Source organism: Quercus lobata, chromosome 2 (genome assembly GCF_001633185.2).
Source record: "Quercus lobata isolate SW786 chromosome 2, ValleyOak3.0 Primary Assembly, whole genome shotgun sequence".
In the NCBI taxonomy this organism is placed as follows: domain Eukaryota; kingdom Viridiplantae; phylum Streptophyta; class Magnoliopsida; order Fagales; family Fagaceae; genus Quercus; species Quercus lobata.
Genome location: NC_044905.1, coordinates 3,741,517 through 3,762,712, shown reverse-complemented (window position 1 = coordinate 3,762,712; position 21,196 = coordinate 3,741,517). Strand labels below are relative to the sequence as shown.

Sequence of the window (21,196 nt, the reverse complement as noted above, 5' to 3'; positions counted from 1 at the left end):
TTTATAAAATGTTATTTTATTATTTTTAATTTATAAATAAATAATTTATTACAAATAAAAAGTATTTCTTCTATATAATGAAATAAGGATATAATAGTAAATTTAGACAAACCACATTTTTAATAATCCTATTTTTCTCTTTAACCAAACAAATAAGTTTTTCATCCCTCAACTTTTCCATTCCCAATCAAATAGAAGCAAGGGAAACTTTTATTTACTGAAAATTCTTTATTTAAATCCATATTACAATCTATCGAACCTGTAGTGTACTTTAGAAACTGTAGATTTACAAGTACTTTCTATTTTGTTGGTTAACACTTAACACATAGCTTGTAAATGGGTATGGCTTTAGCTTTTATAATTTAATTATTTAACAAAAGGGCAAAATTTAGGTACAATACTTAGGTGTTATTCCTTAAGTTCCCAATTTAAGGGCCCGAAGTGACAAAAAAAAAAAAAAAGCAATCATCCAATTTATTAAAAAAATAAAAATGATTTCTATCTAAACCAAAAAAAAGAAAAAAAAAAAGAAAAAAAGAAGAAAAACAAAACAACTATCACACCCACAGCCCAGAAATTAAAAAAAAAAAAAAAAAAAAGGCAACGTCCAAGAAAAAAGAAAGAAAAGGCAACGTGCCACAGCCCAGGAAATCAAAAAATGAAAAAAAGAAAATAATAAAGCAACATCCAGGAAAAAAAAAAAAAAAAAAAAAAAAAGAAGGGAAAGAGGCAACTTGCCCATCATAAAAAAAAAAGGAAAAAGAAAAAAAGAAAAAGAATTGGACATGGGCATTTTTGTCCATTAGGCAGCCCTATTTTCTCTCTTTAGTTTTCTCTCCATTTTGAGGAGAAAACTTTTTGGTGGGTCTTACCATTTATTTTCCTTCCTCCCTACCCAACCAAACATACTCAGAAAAGTTTTCATTCCCATTTTCTTTCCAAAGTTTTCCATCCACCCTATTTCACCTCCAAACAAACACACCCTAAGATTCAACAATGTGGCTATTTTCTCATGGGATGGAAGTGTATTTCTAATTAAGTACTGCCATATGGTTGAATTTTTAAAGAAGAACGTAAAAAATATCATCTAAGTACTATACTTAAGTTTTGTCCTTAACAAAAGGTAGAGAGTCTAGACTCTAGACTATAATAACCATTTTAATTAATGGGGCTGCTTGAACAAATCATTCATTTGAAAATCTAGGCTAAAGCCTACCTCCTCTGGGCTTGCAATAGAAAGAAAGAAATTTAAAATCTTATACAGGCCTGGGCTGCTTAGACAATTCATATTGGAGCAATTGCATTAGTTGATGCAAAGTTGTGCAAAATGGAAAAAAAAAAGACTAATTTTACACATTTTGAGCAAAAAAACACCCACATCAGTGACTGTAAACTTGTGCATAAATGTACAATTGTTGTAGTAATTGTAACATGTGCAATTAATATCTTAATAATTTTTTTCTCTCCTCTCTGTACCTGACTATCACCTCCCTTTCTTTTTCTCATTTCATCAGAGACTCTCTCAGGCGCACAACTCTCTCTTTCTCTCATCTCATCAATCTTTCTTCCTCTAGCTTTCGCCGATTGCCACCGCTACCGCTCTCTCTTTCTTCCTTTGTTTCTCGTTGTTTTCGGGTTAAATGGGGTTGATCAGTGGGTTTCAGGTTGAATGGGGTCGAATGTCTCTCGCCATTGCCATCACCACCGCTTGACTTTGTTTCTCGTTGTTGCACAGTGGGCGGCCGAAGGCGTCGATCTTGTTGCTTAGGGCAAGGCGACGATCTTGATAAGTGGGTTTTGATCCATTTTTTATTCTACTGTGTTTGTTTTTCTAGTTTTTTGGTTAAGCTTGAGGCTGCCGTGATAGTGATTGTGGGTGTGGGTTGGTGGGTTGTGTGGATTCCGGTGTGATATCGGTGTGGATTGTGGGTGTGGGTTAGTGGATTTTTTTTTATTGTTTTTTTTTTTTTGAATTTTGGTGTCGATCTTGTTGCACAGTGGGAGGCTAGAGGTGTTGATCTTAAGAGAGATGGTGGCTGTATGGGTTGTGTTAGGTTTGTGAGAGAGATGACAGTGTTAAAGAAATGAATATTTTATTTGAATAAATGTGCATAATAGACTAATTGATGTGGGTGTTTTGTAAAAATGGGAGTGTAAAATAGAAAAAGTAGGTTTTTTTTAATAAAAAATGGAAAATTTTTTGTATCAACTGATGTAGTTGCTCAGTGCAAATTCGCGTAAAAACTCTCTTATTTATGTTTGGTGGTATTGGTACCAAATAATTTATTTTCTATCACATGTGTACAAAATTTAAGGGGTCGTTTGGTATGGCATTTTGAGGAACAATTTTCAGTTTTTAAACAATATTATATGTATTTCTACACATTTTTTCACCCACACATATTTCCAAAAAATACAAATAACGTTACTAAAACAACGTTACCAAACGGTCCCTAAAACATTCTTTCATATTAAAGTTACAAAACTTCTTATCCAAAAAAAAAAAAAGTTACCCAAAAAAAAAAATAGAAGAAGTTACAAACTTACATTTACTTCAAGTGTGGCTGCTGAGTTGTGGGCTGTGAAGGATATATAGAATTAGACTATGCATTTTCCTTAATTTGGAGGAAGTGAAAATTGAGCTAGATGCTTAGATTGTTGTTGATTTTCTTAAAGACCCTGATGGGCCAGATCTTGCTAACAATTCTGATGTTACTATTTTGGCTGATTGCAGGGAAAGTCTTAAGGAAAATTCCTCAAGTTAGAATCTCTCACTGCTATAGGAAGGCTAACAAGTGAATTGATGCACTTGCCTGGCGGGATGTCCACTATGCTCAGGATTTTGTTTTGTTTTATGAGCCTCCTTTTGAAGACTGACGTGTATTTTGTTACTTAATTTGGACTGTGTTGGTACATTGTATGAATGTTGGTTTCCTTATTGATGGAAGCTAGCTGCCCTCCTTAATAATATTATCCTTTTTATCCAAAAAAAGGAAAAAAAATTACATAATTAAGTAAATACTATTTACGCTTCAATATATTGTTGGCCTTCAAAATTTAACATATTAGTGAATTTAGTCTCTAAAGTTTGTTAGTATATATTACTGGCTCAATATTTTATTACCTGTAGTATAAATTACTTGCCCTACACTCCGATTACTTGTGCTACACATATATCATAAATACTTAAATAAAAAGGTAGTTTCCCTGCACAATTCTTAACACAAAAATATTAATAGATTATTTTCTCTCTCTCTCTCTCTCTCTCTCTCTCTATACATTAATTTAATTTATTAATAAAGTTTAAAGTGATCATATTTAATCCCTTATATGACATGGTCAAATTATAAGTTGACACATTATCATTCCACAAGACAACAAGCAATCACTTAGAGTTTGTTAGGGTCCAAGATTGACCTTTGTAAATTTTTTAGGGATTAAAAGTGACTATTTTAAGTTTGTTAAGGATTAAAAGTGATCAATTTAAATTTTAGTGACTAAAACTGCCAATATTTAAACTTTAGAGACAAACAATATATTTTAACCTAAATTTTTATCATATTATTGAAGTTTTATTCTAACAATTCAGACAGAGACTTTACTGAATCACGTTGTTGCAGGTGCATGACTAGTTTAAAGGGAAGATGCAAGTTGATGAAAAGGTTAAATAAATTACATATATATATATATATATATATATAAAACACACACACACACTTATTTCGCATGGAAGTGAATGCTAAATGCCAGCCCAATATGTTGAACTATAGGAGAGAACAAGGTTCACAACTATGCTTACTTTATTATTATTATTATTATAATACAGCTATGCTTGCTTTATGAAATAAATTTTGAAGTCACTTGACATATTATATTTAGTAGGCCATAAGATTGCACTCGTTATATGTAACACCATCACTAACTTTTTCTTGGAGTAAGAGCATCTCAACTACTTGGTTCATGGTAGGTCTTACATCTTTGTCTTCTTCTATGCATTGTAGAGCAACCTGAACCAAAGCTTTCATTTCAAATATGTCATATTTACCTTCCAACAGTGGATCAATGATCTCTTCAAGTAAAGAAGTATTTGCAGCTGCTTTATTCATTTTTTCCCTCACCCATGTAACCAGCCTTTTATGCTCTGCCACCCCACCATCATTTATAGCATGGACACTCCTTGATGGATCCTTTCCGGTCACCATTTCCAGAACAACAATCCCATAGCTATAAACATCCACTTTGGAGGTGATAGGTAGATTGAAAACCCACTCCGGAGCCATATAACCTCGGGTTCCTCTTATCTTTGAGAAGCTTGAATTCTTAAGGACATCTCTATTTTGAAGTTTGGACAGGCCAAAATCTGCCACCTTTGGTTGATAAGTTGAGTCCAAAAGTATATTTTGAGATTTTACATCGCAATGTAAAATCCAGTCCAAGCAATCCTCATGCAAATAGGCTAGGCCCTTCGCAGTGCCCATGATAATTTTGAACCTTTTTTCCCAATCAAGTACATTGACTGAGAGGTTATCTGCTAAAGAACCATGCTCCATGTACTCATACACCAAAAGCCTGCTTTCCCTCTGTGCAATACCCCCACATCTCTATTAAGTTCATGTGGTTAATCCTTCCAATGATGGTTACTTCAGCTAGAAATTCACCTTCTCCTTGGCTGGCTTCATTGAGATGTTTGATTGCGGCAACTCGATTGTCAGACAACACCCCTTTGTAGACAATCCCTCCTGCACCTCTTCCAATCTCCTCACTAAAACTCTCTGTGGCCTTTTTTAGTTCTGTATATGTAAATTTTCTGAATCCAATGGCAGCACGATCATAGGCTTGCTTGGCAACACCTAAACTTTTCTGTGTTTTGATGAGAAGAAACCACGCCAGAAAGAAAGAGATGATTTAAAGTCCACCCACTCCACAAGCAAACCAGAGCATGAATTTCTCTGTGCTGTTTTTACCGCTTTGTAGTGTACCATCACCTGCGCAATTTAAATTGAATTCTTCTAGAGGATTGTGGTGGGACAAGATATAGCTTTTTGGTAGTTTCAGATAGACGTCTCCATTTAATTCTGGCGAACGATACCCATTTAGCAATCGTGTCTTAGGATAACATTTTGAATAACCAGCCTCCTTGTTGAAGTTGTATTCGAACGCTATGCAATCACATGCTGCCAAACATAGATCCCTACATTGATCAAATGTGTAATTGAGGAAGTTCCCAAAATCATTCCCATAATACGAGTAAAAGTCAACATGGGATAACATCAGAAACCCCGACTCATTTTCCTTGCAAGAGAGTTCAACTTCGAGTTCACAGCCATCAGCCCAATCGCTACGATTTTTCATCTTGTATCCTGATGGGCAGGAACATTTCCTGCCATAACCAATAACGTAACTGCAAAAACTGTTGGCCCCACAAGCACCAGCAATGATGCAAGGTCTCTGAATGGCTTGCCATGAAACAACCCAACTCTGCCTCTCCTCTTCCCAACCGTACAATCGAATATTACCATCATAATCAAGTGTCAATCTTCTATGAAGCATTGCTCCATAGTCGGCAGACATAATGGTAAAATCATCGGATGGACTTAAATTCCCTAAGGAATTAAAGACAAGTATGCTATTATTGTAATCTTCAAGCCCTGAATAAAACCAATAAATATCAGAAACATCTAAGCCATTATAAACAAGCCGAAGAAGGTTATCGTTGTTGAAGGAAAGCTCATAGAAACCAGAGGAAAAGTTGGTCTGGCTTCTTGAAGAGACAAGCTTTGTTTTTCTAGTGAGTAGTTGTTGAGGAAGAAGGGTATCTGTAGGGAAGTCAAAGCTCTGCCACAAAACAATACCTTCCTTGTCACATAGAACAAGATTACCGGTGTCGTTGAGAAATAGTTGGACTGAGGAGAGTGAGACAGTGTTTGTGGCCCAAACGGTGACATTTAACTTAGTGGCATCAGTTAAGATGAGATTGCCAGTATCGAAGAGAGAGAGCTTTGAGTGCTTTCCATTAACTGGGTTGTCACGGTTTGCCATCCAAACTACGGTGCGTGAGTTGCTAAACCAAATGGCAAAGCAATAGGCATTATCACCCACGGAATAAAAGCCAGCAGAGAAGTCGCGATTTGGTGATATTAGAATATCTGGTTTCTCTACAAACAGGGATGTACCTGTACTGAATCTGCTGATAACGACTATTGTTGAAGCTGAAAGTGGGAAAGAAAATACGAAAGAGAGTAGAAGGAAGAAGGGTGGCGAACCCATGAGAGGTATTGGGCAGGGCAAAGCAAGAACGTAATTTTATTTTTTTTAGTTTAAGCAAGAACGTAATTAATTTCTATTTAAAACCAATAAAGTCTATTCCTACCGAAAAATTCTCTTCAAAAATTATGATGTAGAGGGTAGACTTGAAGCACAATGGTACGACATTATTGGACATTAAACCATGATTGCTTTTTTGGGTCGATGAGATGTACTGTTTCAATTTTGAATCTAAATTCATAGTCAGCAGAATTAGAACGCGTTTTAGAGGCAAGAGCACTCACATTGTCTTGTCTATATTAGGTTAGCTAATCACTCTCTAAAATATAATTCTCTATTTTATTTAAATATGAAAAATGCTAAAAAAACATTACAAATTTTAGGGGACGTGTAAGAAATGTGATGTGTGGGTGTTTTTTTTTTTTTTTTTTCAAGGGTGGGCTGCTAAATTAAAAATTCTCCTAATTGAATTAAACTTGGACCTGGAAAATGGCTTACGTACTAATTAGTTCAAATAGACCAGAGTCAACTTGTCTTGATCTGGTAGTGGGGAACAAAATAAGTTGAGAGATGCCTCCCAAGATTCATTACATCTGCTTGATTGTAGTGTGGAAAAAATACGATCAAAGATAAGATCTTTATTTATTTATTTTTTTAATTTAATCATTTCTGTTGAAAGTTCTAAGTTATTGCTGATGTGACTTTGCACTCCTATTTTTTTGCTGCTGTGACTTTGCACTGTTATTCAACCAATAGTACTGAACGTATTTTACGTTTCAAAGTCCTAATGAGGATTTTTTGACAGATAAATTAGACAGATGGTCTCCCATTTAGGGTCTGTTTAAATACTGTTTATTTTGCTGAAAATTAAAAATTAAAAATATTAAAAAAATTATTTTTAGATTACTGTTCACACCAAAAAAACTGTTCATTTGCTTATTTGCATTGTTCATGTCCCATGAACAGTGCAATAGGCGCTGGTAAAAAAAAAAAAAGAAGCCAAAAAACGCCAGACGTGGACGCGTACCCGTTTGGATCACGTCCAGCGCGTCCACGTCCAGGACTAGCACCTCTTGCACTGCAAACAAGCAAATAGTATTTTTTGTGTGAACAGTAATAAAAAATTATTATTATTTTTATTGTTTTCAGTTTTCAGTTTTCAGCAAAATAAGTAGTATCCAAACGCACCCTTAGTCTCTCTCCCCATCTCCTTCCTCTTTTTAATGTAAAAAAATTCTACTACTAAAGTAGTTATTCATAATTATTAAAGTTGAGGATTGTTATCATTTCAGAAAATAAAAAATAAAAAGTTGAGGATTTTTTTTTATACAAAATATAAATTTTATTCTAATCTAATTTAAGTATAAATGTATGTGAAACTCATTCTTAAAAACTTGAATTCTAATCCTTATCTCTTATTTTATAAGAATTTTGTACTTGTGAAGTGATTACCATACTAAGGTTGCGCAGTGGTGATTATTTAATTTTTATTGTTAATTGGGGCATTATTCTATATCTTGCACAATGATGGGCTAATATATAGCTCTGTTTAACACTCTAACGCTGGTTTGTCTTGTCTAGCGTTGTCTTTAGCTAGAGTTGGTGTTAGCTCTTTTTTAACGGGTTTTCATGTGTCTTTGCAGACTTTTTTTTTCTTTGAGTCTTGAGTCTTCTTAGGCTCTTTGTTCTGTATTATGCTTTTAATTATAAGTAATATTATTCTGTTTCATCCAAAAAAAAAAAAAAAAAACCTGAGAAAATAATAACATGATTCTACGTAATTTTATACAACATCTCTAGATTTCTCGAGATGCCATAGCCGTCTGCGCTTTACAGGTACTTCTATTTTGTTGGTTGGGTATGGCCTTGGCGTTGTTTATGGCACTCGCAATTTACCTTGTCGATGTTTAGCTTTTATAATTTAACAAATGAAGGTCCAGAGAATGGTGTCTAGAGTCTAGACTGGAATAACCTTTTTAATGGACTGGGCTGCTTGAACAAATTATTCATCTGGCTAGACATGGTTAGAAAATCTAAGGTAAAGCCTGACTCCTCTGGGCTTGCAAAGGAGAGAAAAATTTAAAATCTTAGAAAATTCATATTCACTCCAGTGAATTCAGATGATGATAAATAAAACCTCCCCTTCGGCACCTTGATGGACAAAAGGAGCATTTTGCCATTTTTTGAGAACGGATTCAAATTTTGATGGACCAATATAAAAAATCTCAAACTTAATGAAGCAAGATGAAAAAAAAAAAAAAAAAAAATCTAGTTTGGTTGCTGAGTTGTGGGCTGAGGAATGGAATCGGACTTCCATTTCCCTTAATTTGCGGGCAGTAGAAATTGAGCTAGATGCTAAGATTATTGTTGATCTTCTTAAAGACCATAATCTTGCTAATAATTCTAATGCTACTATTGAAATTAGTCTTTCCATTTCCCTTAATTTGCATTTAGTAAAAATTGAGCTAGATGTTAAGATTATTGTTGATTTTCTTAAAGACCCTAATCTTGCTAACAATTCTAATGCTATTATTGTGATTGATTGCAGGGAAATTCTAAGGAGAATTCCTCAAGTTAGTATATCCTACTACTATACAAAGGCTAACAAGTGTGTTGATCCGCTTGCCTAGCGGATTGTCCACTGAGCTCAGGATTTTGTTTTGTTTTATGACCCTCATTCTAATGTGTATTTGTTACTTTAAATTTGGACCATGTTGGTACAGTGTATGAACGTTTGGTTCCTTTTGATAGGGGTTAGCTATCCTCCTTAATAATATTATCCTTAAAAAAAAAAAAAAAAACTTACATAATTAATTAATATCATTTAGGCTTAAAAAAATTGTTGGTCTTCAAAATTTAAAATACTAGCGAATTTAGTCCCTAAAGTTTGTTAGTATATATTATGGTCTAGCCCAATGGACTTAGTCCTAATGTTTTATTACTTGTGCTATAAATTACTTGCCCCACGCTCCTTTTACTTGAGCTACACACATATATGCTTATATAAAAAGGTAGTCCCCTACACAATTCTTGACACAAAAATATTAATAAATTATTCTCTCTCTCTCTCTCTCTCAATTAACAAAGTTTAAAGTGATTGCACAAGCTATTACTTAGAGTTTGTTAGGGACTAAGATTGATCACTTTAAATTATTTAGGGACTAAAAGCAATTATTTTAAGTTTGTTAAGAATTAAAAGTGATAACTTTAAATTTCAGGAACTAAAATTGCTAAACTTTAGAGATCAACAATATGTTTTAGCCAAAATTTTTATCAAATTATTGAATTTTTAATCTTTGGAAAAGGATGGAGAAGAATTATCTAACAAACGAGGAATTAAGTCACAGATTTTATTGACTCATGTTGTTGTAGGTACATAACTAGTTTAAAGGGAAGATGCAAGCTAATGAAAAGGTTAAATAAATTTAAAAACACACACACTCACCTATTTCACATCAAAGTGGATGCTAAACCAAAATGCCAACCCAACGTATAGGACTATAGGAGATACTCCAATTTATTGGGTAACGGGTTCACAACTATGCTTGCTTTATGAATGGAATTTGGTAGTCACTAGACATATCATATTTAGTAGGTCATGGGACTGAATCTTTTTCTTGGTATGAGAGCATCTCAACTACTTGGCTCATGGTAGGTCTTGCATCTTTATCTTCTTCTACGCATTGTAGAGCAACTTGAACCAAAGCTTCCATCTCCCCCATATCATATTTACCTTCCAACATTGGATCAATGATGTTTTCAAGTGAGGAAATATTTGCAGCCGCTTTCTTCATATTTTCTCTCACCCACGTAACCAGCCTTTTGTGCTCTACCTCCCCACCATCATCTATAGCATGGACACTCCTTGATGGCCCCTTTCCGGTCACAATTTCTAGCACAACAATCCCATAGCTATAAACATCCACTTTGGAGGTAATAGGTAGATTGAAAACCCACTCTGGAGCCATATAACCACGGGTTCCTCTTATTTTTGAGAAGCTTGAATTCTTAAGAACACCTCTATTTTGTAGCTTTGACAGGCCAAAATCTGCCACCTTTGGTTGATAAGTAGAGTCCAAAAGTATATTATGAGGTTTTACATCGCAATGTAAAATCCATTCCAAGCAATCCTCATGCAAATAGGCTAGGCCTTTCGCAGTGCCCATAGCAATTTTGAACCTTTTCTCCCAATTAAGTGTCTTAGTTGAGAGGTTTTTTGCTAAAGAACCGTGCTCCATGTACTCGTACACCAAAAGCCTGTGCTTTCCCTCTGCACAATAACCCCACATCTCTATTAAGTTCATGTGGTTAATCCTCCCAATGACGCTTACTTCTGCTAGAAATTCACCTTCTCCTTGGTTGGCTTCATTGAGACGCTTGATTGCTGCAACTCGACTGTCAGGCAACACCCCTTTGTATACAATTCCCCCTGCACCTCTTCCAATCTCTTCAGTAAAACCCTTTGTGGCCTTTTTTAGCTCAGCATAGGTAAAATATCTGAATCCAGTGGTAGCAAGAACATAACCTTCCTTGTCTGCACTTGATTTTTTTCGGGTTTTGATCAAGAGAAACCACACCACAAAGATACAGATGATTTCAAGTCCTCCTACTCCACAGGCAAACCAAAGCATGAATTTCACTGTCTCGTTTTCATTGTATTTACTACTTTGTAGTGTACTTTTACTTGAGCAATTTAAACTGAATTCTTCTAGAGGATTGTTGTTGGACAAGAATTTGTTTTTTGGCAATTTCAAATAGATGTTTCCATTTAAATTTGGATAACGAGATCCATTCAGCAATAGCATCTTAGGATAACAAATTGTATAACCATGGCGAAGGGTGTATTGGAATGCTTTGCAATCACATGATTTCAAGCATATATCCTTACAATGGTCGAGGGTGTAATTGAGGAAGACCCCAAAATCATTCCCGTAAAAGTCTGCATGGGACAATAGCTGAAATTTCGACTCATTTTTGTTGCAAGAGAGATGAAATTGGGGTTCACAACCATAAGCCCAATCACTATGATTTTTCATCTTGTATCCTGGAAGGCAGGAACATTTCCGGCCAGAACCAATAACATAACTGCACAAACTGTTGGCCCCGCAAGCACCAGGAATGTTACAAGGTGTTTGAATGGCTTGCCATGAAACAACCCAAGTCTTTCCCTCCTCTTCCCAACTATACAATCGAATATTACCATCATAATCAAGTGTCAATCTTCTATGAAGCACTGCTCCATAGTCAAATGACATAAAAGTAAAACCATCAGATGAACTAAAGTTCCCTAAGGAATTAAGGACACCAATTCTACTAATGTTATACACAGGCCATGTAGAAGACCAGTAAATACTGGAAACATCAGGACTATTATAAACAATGTGAAGAAGGTAATCGTTTCCGAATAAAAACTCATAGAAACCGGAGGAAAAGTTGGTCTGGCTTCTTGAAGAGACAAGCTTTGTGTTTCTAGTGAGTAGTTGTTGAGGGAGAAGGGTATCTGTAGGGAAGTGAAAGCTTTCCCACAAAATAAGACCTTCATTGTTACATAGAACAAGGTTACCAGTGTTGTGGAGAAATAATTGGACAAAGGAGAGTGAGACAGTGTTTGTGGTCCAAACATTTAATTTTTTGGCATCAGTTAAGATCAGATTGCCATTTTTGAGGAGAGAGAGCTTTGAGTGCTTACCATTAATTGGCTGGTCACGATTTGCCATCCAAACTACGGTGCGTGAGTTGCTAAACCATATGGCAAAGCAATAGGCATTATCACCCACGGAATAAAAGCCAGCAGAGAAGTCGCCATTTGGTGATACTAGAATATCTGGTTTCTCTACCGAAAGGGATGTGCCTTTACTCATAACTACCAATACTGAAGATATAAGTGGAAAAGAAAATGCCAAAGAGAGTAGAAGGAACAAGACTGGCAAACCCATGATTGAAAGCTCAAACTAGTGATGGACTTCGGCAAGGCAAGACCATAATTATTTATAAAAATAAGTCGATCGTAGGATGCACGGATAACGTTATAATATTTTATATAAGATGGTTTAAAAAAATATTGTACATATATTATAGTATAATTGTTATTGAATTTCGTTAGTAATGAGTTAATCATAAGAAGAAATAATTATAAATTACACATATATGTCCATTATAATTATTCAGTTCAAGTAATGAGAAATATAAAAACAACTTTGGAAAAATATTATAGAATAAAAGTTTTTGATAAGCATATTGTAGAATAAAAATTGATATAAAATGTGTCTTTCTCTTTATCTTTAATTCTAAAACAAAATATGCATCCCAAGCACCTACAATCAGTCACATCTTTTACAAAATCCAAAAATTTACAACGTTTGATTTTAAAATCAAAATTACCACAGTCACTCAATATAAAATGCATGCCTCCTCCATTGCTTGTAGCCAACTCATACGTGTTAGAATTAGATGAGACAACAATGTTAGAGCTAGGTAGTTGTTGTTGAAATATTAAAGATAAATGAAATCATTTTTGGTATGTTGTATTTGACATGGGATGTCATGAATGGCTATAAGTAGGTATATATACAGGAGAGGAAGTGCAAGAGGTGAAAATGGTGAATTGAAATGCAAAGAATTTTGTGTATATGGGTGAGGGAGGAAAAGACTTGATACATTTCACCAAAAGATACAAAGAATATTTACTTTTTTACTTTTTAATTAGAAAAGTCTTGAAACATTGAATCAAATATAACAAAATTTTAATACTTAAACAATGATTAATTGGACCAATTAGGAAAACAATTTGTTGTTGATAATCCATTAGGGTTATTTTTTTTACAAAAATTGTAATTTCGTCCACCCAAAACATATTATCAAATAAAGAATTATTAGCAAAATCTAAGAATTAAATTTCTATACATGCATTATTATAAAATAATAATAATTAAAATAAAATTGCAAAAACTAAAATTTGTCACCCATCTGATTATTTTTGTTTGGCTAAGCTTTGCTTTTCTCTAAATATATGACATTAAAGAGTACTTCTAATACAACTATTAAGAGTACTTTGTCCACCACAAAGGATTTAAAAAAAAAACACAAATTAGTAAAGCCTCATAGTTTAACATCTAAATTGACCACTATAAAAATCATGCTCTGTAATAAAATAAATATCAAATTATCCAAATTATGCTATGTAATAGAATAATATTATATTTTTATATGCTATATTTAATTCTTTATAATGCAATAGGATAATATTTAACAATAAAAAAAAAAAATCACATTTACTCAAATTAGAGTTTTAAAGAATAAAAAAAAAAAATTATCAACCTAAAGCAGAGATGCAAGAAAAATAAAGAATTCACCAAAAAATTGAGAGAGAACTTTTTTTTGTAAGGGAAAACTACGCATAGAATGTAATAGATAATGATAAATTTATAATAAAAAGGTGTGAATATGAAGAAACAAAAATAAAGGAAGATGAAGGGAAATAAGAAGAATGATATTAATGTAAAAGGTAGTCGGGAAATGAAAAGATAAGGGAGGGAGAGCGGTTGGAGAAGTAGTAGGGAGATGAAAAGGTAAGGGAGGGAGAAAGGTGGGCGAAAGGTGAGCGAAGTGTTAATATTTAAAAAAAAAAAATTCAAAACAAATATAGAAAAAATTAGAAAGAAACAAGATATTGATGTAGACACTAATAAAACTTAACTAGAACATAACAATAATAAATATGACGTTTTAGCTTTTATATATATATATATATATATATATATTGATTTAAAGGAGGCCAAGACTATTCATACTGAATTTTTTATTTTTTATTTTTCCTTTTAAATTCTGATGTAGAGCGTAGACAGGAGTACAATGGTCAAAGCGCATAGGGTGCAACTTTATTGCGCTTCAAAAAAAAAAAAAACACCTTTATTGCTTTTTTGCCGATGAGATGTTTCTTTTTTACCGAGGAGAGAGGTTTCGACCTTCAACTTTGAGTCTATATTCGTAGAAAATTAAAACGCACTTTAGACCAAGGGGCGTTCACATTGTTTCGCAAAAAAAAGCATTCACATTGACTTGTTTAGAATAAGAGATTATTTTCTAGTTAATCACTTTTAAAAACACACGCATTTGATTTTTTATTCAAGATTCTATTTCATTAAAATAATTTTTTATTAGTATTTTCTCTACTTTTCAAAACACATTCACATTTTTTTTTTAAAATAAATAATTAAGAGTTTAAGAAATGAACAATGTTCTTGTAAGAACCAAGTATAAGACCTATGGGTCTTGGATTACTTTGGGCTCACAATTTATTTGTAGTGGGTTTGAAGATTTCCTACTATGGGTCGTTCTCGGCAGAGAGACTCAAAACAACGCCCAGTTGATATTCACTCCTTCACTCTTTTCCCTCAAATTTTCTGAACCCTTTCTTCTCCCAACTTTTTTCTATTTATAGCCAAGGTTAGTGGGAAGATTATGATTACAGCCACCGTTTGTGCTTTTGAAGGTCCAATATTATTTGATTTAAGTGGATGTTTAGGTGAGAGGGCGGTGCTGCATTTATGATCTTGGAACTTGATTTCAGCTAGATCGATTATGCTCGGCAACTCAGTCTCCCGTGCATACCACATTTTCCCGGGAAAGATTCATATACTTGTCCGGGAACGTTTGACCGATCACCTCTTGGAACTTAATGCCCAACACTTGTCTGTGTATTTATGGAAGCACCAGGGAGGGCGCAGGATGACTGGACCTTTCTACTGGGCTTGCGCCCAAAGCCAGTATGGGACTAGGCCCAGGGCCTGTATGGGCCTGGGATCCTCGCGCTGTACGATTGGGACTGGGCCCGGGGCCTGTATGGGCCTGAGATCGTGGTGCCGTACAGTTACATTAGCATCTACATCAATAGCTTTTTTCTCTCTAATTTCTCTATAATTGTTTCGAATTATTCTTTTTTTAAATATTAACACTTCGCCCACCTTTCTCCCTCCCTTATCTTTTCATCTCCCCACTACTTCTCGAACCGCTCTCCCTCCCTTATCTTTTAATTTCGCCACTACCCTTTACATTAATATCATTCTTCTTATTTCTCTTCATCTTCCTTTATTTTTGTTTCTTCATATTCACACCCTTTTATTATAAATTTATCATTATCTATTACATTCTATGCGTAGTTTTCCCTTACAAAAAAAAAGTTCTCTCTCTCAATTTTTTGGTGAATTTTTTATTTTTCTTACATCTCTGCTTTAGGTTGATAATTTTTTTTTTATTCTTTAAAACTCTAATTTGAGTTAATGCGATTTAGTTTTTTTTTTTTGTTCTCTTTGATTGTTAAATATTATCCTATTGCATTACAAAGAATTAAATATAGCATATAAAAATATAATATTATTCTATTACATAGCATGATTTGGATAATTTGGTATTTATTTTATTACAAAGCATAATTTTTATAGTGGTCAATTTAGATGTTAAACTATGAGACTTTACTAATTTTTGTTTTTTTTTTTAATCCTTTATGGTGGACAAAGTACTCTTAATAGTTGTATTAGAAGTACTCTATAATGTCATATATTTAGAGAAAAGCAAAGCTTAGCCAAACAAAAATAATCAGATGGGTGACAAATTTTAACTTTTGCAATTTTATTTTAATTATTAATATTATTTTATAATAATGCATATATAGAAATTTAATTCTTAGATTTTGCTAATAATTCTTTATTTGATAATATGTTTTGGGTGGACGAAATTACAATTTCTGTAAAAAAAAAAAATTAAAAAAAAATTAAAAAAAAAAAAACCTAATGGATTATCAACAACAAATTGTTTTCCTAATTGGTCCAATTAATCATTGTTTAAGTATTAAAATTTTGTTATATTTGATTCAATGTTTCAAGACTTTTTTAATTAAAAAGTAAAAAAGTAAATATTCTTTGTATCTTTTGGTGCAATGTATCAAGACTTTTCCTCCCTCACACATATACACAAAATTCTTTGCATTTCAATTCATCATTTTCACCTCTCGCACTTCCACTCCTTTATATATACCTACTTATAACCCTTCATGACATCCCATGTTAAGAGGGAAATCACAATTTAGCTCCCTATAACTATTTTAAAAAAACCATAAGAGCATGATGTTGAATACTATAAAAGAACATTGTTCATTTCTTAAACTCTTAATTTTATATTTTTAAAAAAAATTGTGAATGTGTTTTGAAAAGTAGAGAAAATACTAATAAAAAATTATTTTAATGAAATAGAATCTTGAATAAAAAATCAAATGCGTGTGTTTTTAAAAGTGATTAACTAGAAAATAATCTCTTATTCTAAACAAGTCAATGTGAATGCTTTTTTTTGCTAAACAATGTGAACGCCCCTTGGTCTAAAGTGCGTTTTAATTTTCTACGAATATAGACTCAAAGTTGAAGGTCGAAACATCTCTCATCAGTAAAAAAGAAACATCTCATCGGCAAAAAAGCAATAAAGGTGTTTTTTTTTTTTTGACGCGTAATAAAGTTGCACCCTATGAGCTTTGACCATTGTACTCCCGTCTACGCTCTACATCAGAATTTAAAAGGAAAAATAAAAAATAAAAAATTCAGTATGAATAGTCTTGGCCTCCTTTAAATCAATTTATATATATATATATATATATATATATAAAAGCTAAAACACCATATTTATTATTGTTATGTTTTAGTTGAGTTACATTAGCTCTACATCAATATCTTTTTCCTTTCTAATTTTTCTATAATTGTTTCAAATTTTATTTTTTTTTTAATATTAACACTTCGCCCACCTTTCGCCCACCTTTCTCCCTCCCTTACCTTTTCATCTCCCCACTACTTCTCCAACCGCTCTCCCTCCCTTATCTTTTAATTTCCCCACTACCCTTTACATTAATATCATTCTTCTTATTTCTTTTCATCTTCCTTTATTTTTGTTTCTTCATATTCACACCCTTTTATTATAAATTTATCATTATCTATTACATTCTATGCGTAGTTTTCCCTTACAAAAAAAAGTTTTCTCTCTCAATTTTTTCGTGAATTTTTTATTTTTCTTACATCTTTGCTTTAGGTTGATAATTTTTTTTTTTTTTTATTCTTTAAAACTCTAATTTGAGTTAATGCGACTTAGTTTTTTTTTTTTTAAATGGTTTTTTTTTTTTTTGTTCTCTTTGATTGTTAAATATTATCCTATTGCATTACAAAGAATTAAATATAGCACATAAAAATATAATATTATTCTATTACATAGCATGATTTGGATAATTTGGTATTTATTTTATTACAAAGCATGATTTTTATATTGGGCAATTTAGATGTTAAACTATGAGACTTTACTAATTTTTGTTTTTTTTTTTAATCCTTTGTGGTGGAAAAAGTACTCTTAATAGTTGTATTAGAAGTACTCTATAATGTCATATATTTAGAGAAAAGCAAAGCCTAGCCAAACAAAAATAATCAGATGGGTGACAAATTTTAGCTTTTGCAATTTTATTTTAATTATTATTATTATTTTATAATAATGCATATATAGAAATTTAATTCTTAGATTTTGCTAATAATTCTTTATTTGATAATATGTTTTGGGTGGATGAAATTACAATTTCTGTAAAAAAAAAAAAAAAAAAAAAATAAAAAGACACCCTAATGGATTATCAACAACAAATTGTTTTCCTAATTGGTCCAATTAATCATTGTTTAAGTATTAAAATTTTGTTATATTTGATTCAATGTTTCAAGACTTTTCTAATTAAAAAGTAAAAAAGTAAATATTCTTTGTATCTTTTGGTGCAATGTATCAAGACTTTTCCTCCCTCACACATATACACAAAATTTTTTGCATTTCAATTCACCATTTTCATCTCTCACACTTCCTTTCCTTTATATATACCTACTTATAGCCCTTCATGACATCCCATGTTAAGAGGGAGATCACAATTTAGCTCCCTATAACTATTTTAAAAAAACCTTAAGAGCATGATGTTGAATACTATAAAAGAACTGTACGGCACCAAGATCTTAGGCCCATACGGGCCCCGGGCCCAGTCCCAATCGTACAGCGCGAGGATCCCAGGCCCATACAGGCCCTAGGCCTAGTCCCATACCGGCTTTGGGCGCAGGCCCAGTAGAAAGGTCCAGTCATCCTGCGCCCTCCCTGGTGCTTCCATAAATACACAGACAAGTGTTGGGCATTAAGTTCCAAGAGGTGATCGGTTAAACGTTCCCGGACAAGTATATGAATCTTTCCCGGGAAAATGTGGTATGCACGGGAGACTGAGTTGCCGAGCATAATCGATCCAGCTGAAATCAAGTTCCAAGATCATAAATGCAGCACCGCCCTCTCACCTAAACATCCACTTAAATCAAATAATATTGGACCTTCAAAAGCACAAACGGTGGCTGTAATCATAATCTTCCCACTAACCTTGGCTATAAATAGAAGAAAGTTGGGAGAAGAAAGGGTTCAGAAAATTTGAGGGAAAAGAGTGAAGGAGTGAATATCAACTGGGCGTTGTTTTGAGTCTCTCTGCCGAGAACGACCCATAGTAGGAAATCTTCAAACCTACTACAAATAGATTGTGAGCCCAAAGTAATCCAAGGCCCATAGGTCTTATACTTGGTTCTTACAATTGGCGCCCACCGTGAGGCCCTCCTACAAAGCTGTGGTTCGACTGAGACTCAAACGACAAGGATGTCTGAGGAGCGTTTAGGAGAGCGTGCACCAAGCGGCTCCATGGGATCTTCTCGGGGGTCAACATGGAGGGAGAGAAGGCAAAAACGGCGGGAAGATAGGGAGCACTCAAGAAGGGAGGAAGGGTCCGGACAAGGAGAAGGGTCGGCTCAGACACACTGGACGGTTTTGGACGTCTCGGCGCATCGGCAGCATGACGAGAGGGACCGAGAGCTGGAACGGTTACGCAGACTGGTAATGGACTTAGAGCTGGAAGCAAGGGGTCGGCGAGATGAAAGGAATCGCAACTCTCAGCAAAGGAGAAACCAGGGCGAGGCCTCCAGCCGGTCTAATACGCATCGATCCCGAGACCGGTTGCGCTTCCAAGAGTCGCACCGGCAATCACGGGAACCACGCCATCGGCGGAACCGTTCGCGGTCACACGGTTATGATCACCAAGGATCAGAATCACCGGAGGAACGAGTGCACCACAATGCCTCCATGGACGCAATGAGCCGGGCTTTGCGGATGGCGGCCCGGTCACCATTCTCCGATGAAATTGAACGAGCCCCGATGCCGAGCAGATTCACACGACCACCATTCAATTCATATGAGGGAAGGACAGACCCCGTGGAGCATGTTAGCCATTACATCCACATGATGTCTCTGCATGCGCACAACGATGCATTGATGTGTAAAGTTTTCCCCTCTAGTCTCGGTTCCACTGCGCTGAGATGGTTCAATGGGTTGCGGAAGGGTTCCATACACAGCTTTGCCGAGCTGATTCAAGAATTCGGCAGCAGGTTCGTGACATGTAGCCGGGTGCAACAGCCGGTCGACGCACTACTTTCCATGAAGATAAGGGTCGGGGAAACCCTTCGGAGTTATGCCAGCCGATACTGGGAACTCTACAACGAGATTGGTGGAGGAAACGAGAAAATTGCGGCAAGCACAGAATGGGGCTCCCTGAGGATTCTGAATTACGGGAGTCACTGACGAGAAGACCCCCCGAGGATATGAGGCAACTGATGAGACACATAGAGGAGTACAAACGCCTGGAAGATGACCGGCTGCAAAGTAGGGGGAAAGCTCCTTTAGTGGGGAGATCTCGGCAAAGCGTTTTGCCGGCAAAACCGAAACGAGACTTCAGAATGCAGGGACCAGAGGTGCAGATCGACGGGGTCAATGTGGTGTTTAAAGAGCCAGTGCACAAGATCCTGGAACGGATCAAAGACGAGCCATTCTTCAGGTGGCCGAACAAAATGGGGGGCGACCCATCTCGGAAGAACCAAAACCTATACTGCATCTATCACAGAGACAAGGGGCACACAACCGAACAGTGCCGGGTATTAAAAGATCATCTCGGACAGCTAGCAAGGGCCGGGTACTTGAAAGAGTTTGTAGCAGATTCCGTTGACCGAGAAACCAGGCAGGGCGCCCAACAGAAAAGGAATCCCCTTCCACCACCCCTGGGGGTAATCGAAGTCATCCATGCCGCACCAAGAAGGGCAGCAGCGGCAAAAAGGATACTGACAGTAGCTTGCGCGGAAGGAGAATCATCCAAGAAGAAAAAGAAAGTTGGACGGCTGACCATCTCGTTCGGAGAAGACGATTTCGAGGGGACGGTCCAACCCCACGACGATGCTTTGGTGGTGACAGCCCGGATAGGCGGATTCCTGGTGAAGAGGGTAATGATTGATCAAGGAAGCGGAGCCGATGTCATGTACCCGGATCTCTATGAAGGGCTAGGGTTAAAGACCCAGGATTTGGCAAAGTATGACACGCCGTTGGTCTCGTTTGATGGGAAGGTTGTAATTCCCGAGGGGCAAATCTCTCTCCCAGTGGACATGGAAGGCAAGGCAGTTATAGTTACATTTATAGTAGTCCGATCATTCGCACCGTACACCGCAATCCTGGGAAGGCCGTGGATTCACGCCATGGGGGCTGTCCCGTCCACCCTTCACGTGAAAGTGAAATTTCCTACTGAGAATGGAGTTGCCGTGGTAAGGGGGAATCAACAGGTGGCGAGGCAGTGCCTTGTCGCCGCGGTCCGGTGGGAGAAGGAACAGCTCGGTCGAACTGAGGAGAACGAGAAAGAAAATTTATAGCAATTACAGAAACCCCAGGGGGAAGCTGGGGCGGACGTTGCCGAGGAGGTGCTGAAGGTAAGAATTCTCCCAGATGCTGACAAGTATTTCCAGATAGGTACAAGCATGAACGACCGGGAAAGGGTAGATATGTTGCTGTTCCTATTGCAGAACGTGGA

General features: G+C 35.5%; 1 protein-coding gene and 1 pseudogene across 1 annotated transcript; both read right to left on the bottom strand.

Moving 5' to 3' along the window:
- Window positions 1-3,875: 3,875 nt before the first annotated feature.
- Window positions 3,876-6,267, bottom strand: LOC115957628 (annotated as a pseudogene).
- Window positions 6,268-9,860: 3,593 nt separating this feature from the next.
- LOC115957619 (putative receptor protein kinase ZmPK1) lies at window positions 9,861-12,140 on the bottom strand. Its single transcript, XM_031075914.1, has one exon. The coding sequence runs from the start codon at window positions 12,123-12,125 to the stop codon at window positions 9,861-9,863; it is 2,265 nt and encodes a 754-aa protein (XP_030931774.1). The 5' UTR covers window positions 12,126-12,140.
- Window positions 12,141-21,196: the final 9,056 nt, after the last annotated feature.